At 44.7% G+C, this 4,995-nt stretch overlaps 1 protein-coding gene across 1 annotated transcript; it reads right to left on the reverse strand.

Moving 5' to 3' along the window:
• Positions 1–280: 280 nt before the first annotated feature.
• On the reverse strand, positions 281–920 carry LOC119123175 (peptidyl-prolyl cis-trans isomerase C-like). Its single transcript, XM_037252057.1, has one exon. The coding sequence runs from the start codon at positions 908–910 to the stop codon at positions 281–283; it is 630 nt and encodes a 209-aa protein (XP_037107952.1). The 5' UTR covers positions 911–920.
• Positions 921–4,995: the final 4,075 nt, after the last annotated feature.

Consider the following 4,995-nt stretch of genomic DNA (forward strand, 5'->3'; position numbering starts at 1 on the left):
AATAGCATAATGACCCTTAAGGAACAATTTAATGCATGCCTGATGTTTTTCTAAATCACGGACACTGCCAAAGTCGTCTAAAAAGTTCAGTACTTGATTATATCTTATGTTTTGATTAATGCTTGATGTGACGTCGTATTTTGCCTAATGCTAGACGCCAGTCTTGGATTACTACTGAAGGTTCTGGACAGAAGGAAAATGTTTTGACTAATAATGAAAAAATATGGTTGGAAGCGTGATTACATTTCTTCAAGATTAAATAATGAATATTTTTTATATTCTACCATACGTCGACGCTAAAGGGTTCTTTGACGAGGATGCGTCCGCTGTTGACTACGACGCACTCGGCGTACGGCAGGTTTCTGTCATTGGTGTCTTGGAGCTCGATGGTGTGCACCACAGACATGCCGTCCAGAACTTTTCCAAAAACGTGTTTCCCATCCAGCCAGGGTGCTTTGGTGGCCAAGATGAAGAACTGTGAGCCATTGGTGTCTGCGCCGGCGTTAGCCATGCTTACCCATCCTGCTGAACTGTGCTTCAGTTTGAAGTTTTCGTCCGGAAACGTTGTCCCATAGATGCTGTGACCTCCAGTTCCGTCTCCAGCGGTGAAGTCTCCTCCTTGAATCATGAAGTCTTTGATGACCCGGTGGAACTTTGTGCCTTTGTAGCCATAGCCTTTCTCTCCAGTTGCTAGAGCAACCAAATTATTGACAGTGAGCGGGACCACCTCTCCGAAGAGGCCGATGACGATGCGGCCCACCTCGTGACCCGCCACTGTGATGTCAAAAAACACCTTCTCGGTGACTTTGGGTCCGCTGACCCCGCTCCGTGAAGCCGTCGCCGAGTGGAGGCAGGCGTCGTCCAGAAGCAGCAGCAGGGTGGGCAGTAGCTGCATCGAGCGAGGCTCCATCTGGTTCCGGAGAGAACTAGCTCAGTGGTCTAGTGGTAGAGTGTCCGCCCTGAGACTGGAAGGTTGTGGGTTCAAACCCCGGCCGGGTCATACCAAAGACTATAAAAATGGGACCCATTGCCTCCCTGCTTGGCACTCAGCATTAAGGGTTGGAATTGGGGGTTAGATCACCAAATGATTCCCGGACGCGGCACCGCTGCTGCTCACTGCTCCCTTCGGGGATGGGTTAAATGCAGAGACAAATTTCACCACACCCAGATGTGTGTGTGACAATCATTGGGTCTTTACTCTTTAAACTAAGAATGTGACGAAATAAGCAAGTACATGAAGTGTCTAAAGAACAAACAAATGCATGGTAAGTGGTGAGTAAGAAATTTTCATAGTCGGGGAACATTAACGAATTGATGATGTCACACCCAAAACTTCACATAAGTGTGTACAAAATGACAAAATTGGAAGGACGATTAATGGACAAGGTGCGGCAGTGGGTGAAGTGGGTGTATGGGCAAGAATGGAGGAGAATGTTTACAGGAAGGTCACTTGGAGATAAAACCAGCAGGTGCCAGAGGGAGAACACCAGGACGGAGACTGCCAAGAACACGGCCAAAGGTGATTGCCAAGGCTGAAAGACGGGATGGAAAACAACAGCCTCCACACACATCGAATCGCCCATAATCAGCACCCAACCCCACGGAACCAGCTCTCACCAAACCAGCACCCACTTCCATGGAATCAAACTCTCCTGCGAACTTGCCCCACCCCCATAGACTAATCACCCATCAAACTCTGCCCACACCGGCATGTGCAACTGAATATAAGCTAACCAAAGAACGTTGAACGTTGCCTTTTCTGACTGGAGACTTTCTGCTCTTGAGCATTGTCCAGCGCTGTATTGTATCTTTCCTGAAAACAGTTTTCTTAACAAGAATTGTGATTGACCTGAACCAACCTGTGTAAGTCTAATTTTGTTTCGGTGTCTTCGTCTTTTCCTAAAACTGAAAAAGAAAACTAACACGCAGTGAGTAAATTGAATAACAGGTGATTGGCTCTGGCTTTTGCCAGAGGCGTGGATAGCGCGCTTCCCAAATTGTGGACAAAATCCAACAAATGGTGACCATCCGACATGATTTCTTCAGAAGGAAAAATGCATGCTCCTGGAAGGATTCTTTCTTCTCCGCTCTTGCACAACAATATTGCAGTCCAATCGGCACAAAAGATAAGGGGGAACCTTTTTTCAATAAAATCTCCCAGTTCAGCAGTCTTGTGGAGTGAAAGCGGAATAAAAAGACAAATTACCGTCTTGGCCCGAATATAAGACGATGTTTTTTGAATTGAAATAAGACTGAAAAAGTGGGGGTCGTCTTATATTCGGGGTCTAGACATTATACCCATTTTCACTTTTGCGCAGCGGTAAGTTAAAGGTTGCTGGTATCGACTGAGTATGTTGCTGTGATCGTGTGCGTCTTTGACACAAAGTGAGTATATACATTTCATTGTTACTACTGTCCACTGTTGTGCCGTTTGTCCGATCGCGGTTTGCTTCGTGTGCTCGCCGTTTGATTGACAGCTCCGGCGCGCTCATAATTGACTGAGTATGTTGCTGTGATTGTGTGCGTCTTTGACACAAAGTGAGTATATACATTTCATTGTTACTACTGCCCACTGTTGTGCCGTTTGTCCGATCGCGGTTTGCTTCGTGTGCGCGCCGTTTGATTGACAGCTCCGGTGCGCGCCATTAAGTTTGCCTCGCATCGTACGAGTAGCCGTTACGCAGTGGCACGGCGACGAACGGTCGCCAGCAAATGTATTTTGTTGTCTCGATCGATGACTTATGTTTGGTGTGTTGCAGAAAATATTTCATTTATGGTTATTTATTATTATTTTTTTGCCAATGTGGTGAATTCTCTTCGATGGCCAGCTGGTCTTCCAAACAAACGGTGAAAAAGTGGCTGGCTTGGGGAAGGAAAACTTCAGTCACACACGGCTGATTGGGGAAAGATTTAATTCAACCGATGTCAGAGAGAAGTGTCTCGCGCCCTAGCCAAGATGTCGAGTCCTTTGTCTACTCTTGCCCTAAAACTTATACCCCCGCGCTTACCTTCACTCGGGTGCGCGCACACGGGGCTGTTGGATGATCTATGACCCCCCAGTCAGCCTCCCCAACTCTACACGGTGTATATCTTGTCAGTTGTTAATGGAAACCAGATGTGTCTGCAGAGGCGTAGCCAAGCCGGGGCGAGCCGGGGCGGCGCCCCGGTTAGGACTCCCTGCGCCCCGGTTGAAAAAAATCGAGCTTTTTCGATTCTTCATTTTCATGCCGTTTTTTTCTTTCGGTCTTGCGCGAATGTGCTTGCGCTATTCTATGTGCGCGATGTTATCCATTCACCGTTTGCCTCCCGGACCCGGATGTTGTTTTAGCGAACGGCGTGGGTGATGTTCGATTTTCTTTCCTGTGGGCGTGCGCCCCTCCTGGAAAAATTCTTGGCTACGCCTCTGTGTGTCTGGTGCCAATGAGTCTACGTTCCTGGACCAAGCCCCAAACAATCCCGCACGAAGCTGACCCGAACATGACCTGGTCACACTTAGGCTTACGAGTGAGATATACATTGCATGATACCAGAATAAAAATTTACCACACCAATAATTCAGTAAAGCAATCAAAACGGAACCACATCTTCCCTCCTGTGTTCTGACCGACACCCAGGGGTGAAAAGAGCATAACCATCCGAGCCAACCCCCGACACAGTCCTCAGGCTCCCAAACAATAGCGGTAGCAGTTTGCATTGTTTTATTGCAATGTTTTTCCTTATTCAGATTTGTTTCAAGACTACAGTTAGACTTCACTTTGATGGTTAATGCAGTTATTGCAATTTTGTTGTATCACAATAGATTGGTTTATTTACATTTCAAAAACCAGGAGCCATTCATTTACAAATGTGATTGCACTTTAGTTTACATATTTAAATGTTCAGATATTAAGATGTGATAGACAGTTTTTGCATGATTTGAATGAGGCAAAATACCGTATTGGCCCGAATATAAGATGACCCCCTCTTTTTCAAGACTCAAGTTTGAAAAAAAGTATTTTTGAACACCAAATTTGATTTTTATACAGAAAGTAATTACATCTGAAACAAATGATTATAACAATATATTCGAGAGAAAAAGCATGTTATTTTGCCTCATGCAACCTTTAATTTAATGCTGCGCACAAGTGAAAATGGGTATAATGTCTAGACCCCGAATATGACAACCCCCACTTTTTCAGTCTTATTTCAATGCAAAAAACATCGTCTTATATTCGGGCCAAAATGGTAATATGCTTTTTCTCTCGAATATATTGTTATAATCATTTGTTTCAGATGTAATTATTTTCTGGATAAAAATTAAATTTGGTGTTCAAAAAGTCTTTTTTCAAACTTGAGTCTTGAAAAAGAGGGGGTCGTCTTATAATCGGGGTCGTCTTATATTCGGGCCAATATGGTATGTGGAAGTAGTTAAGCTAAAAAAAAAAGGCAGAAGAATGCAGAAGTTGAATACCGTTTTTCCCCATGTATAATCAAAGTCAAAGTCAAAGTCAGCTTTATTGTCAATCCCTTCATATGTCAAGACACACAAAGAAACCGAAATTCCGTTTCCTCCATCCCACGGTGACGAGACATACAAGTAGGCGACACAAAACAAAAACAAGAAGGCACAAACCATAAATAATAAATAAAATAAAATGAGCGATGAATAAAAACAGACCAATAACCCATTGAATATGAGGGGCAAAACCGAGCCAGTGAGCATACAGCAAGAACAGGACGCTACGCTGAAAGGGGGAGCGAGTTCAGGATCCTAACAGCCTGGAGTAATGCGCCCCCATGTATAATACGCACCCTAAAAATGGCATGTCGATGCTGGAAAAAGGCCTGTACCCATGTATAATACGCACCCAAATTTTGACTTTTTTTTTTTTTTTTTTTAAAGTCCCAATGATCGTCACACACGCATCTGGGTGTGGTGAAATTTGTCCTCTGCATTTGACCCATCCCCGTGTGATTTTGATCCATCCCCTGGGGGAGAGGGGAGCAGTGAGCAGC

The sequence above is a fragment of the Syngnathus acus genome, chromosome 5 (genome assembly GCF_901709675.1).
Source record: "Syngnathus acus chromosome 5, fSynAcu1.2, whole genome shotgun sequence".
Classification (NCBI taxonomy): domain Eukaryota; kingdom Metazoa; phylum Chordata; class Actinopteri; order Syngnathiformes; family Syngnathidae; genus Syngnathus; species Syngnathus acus.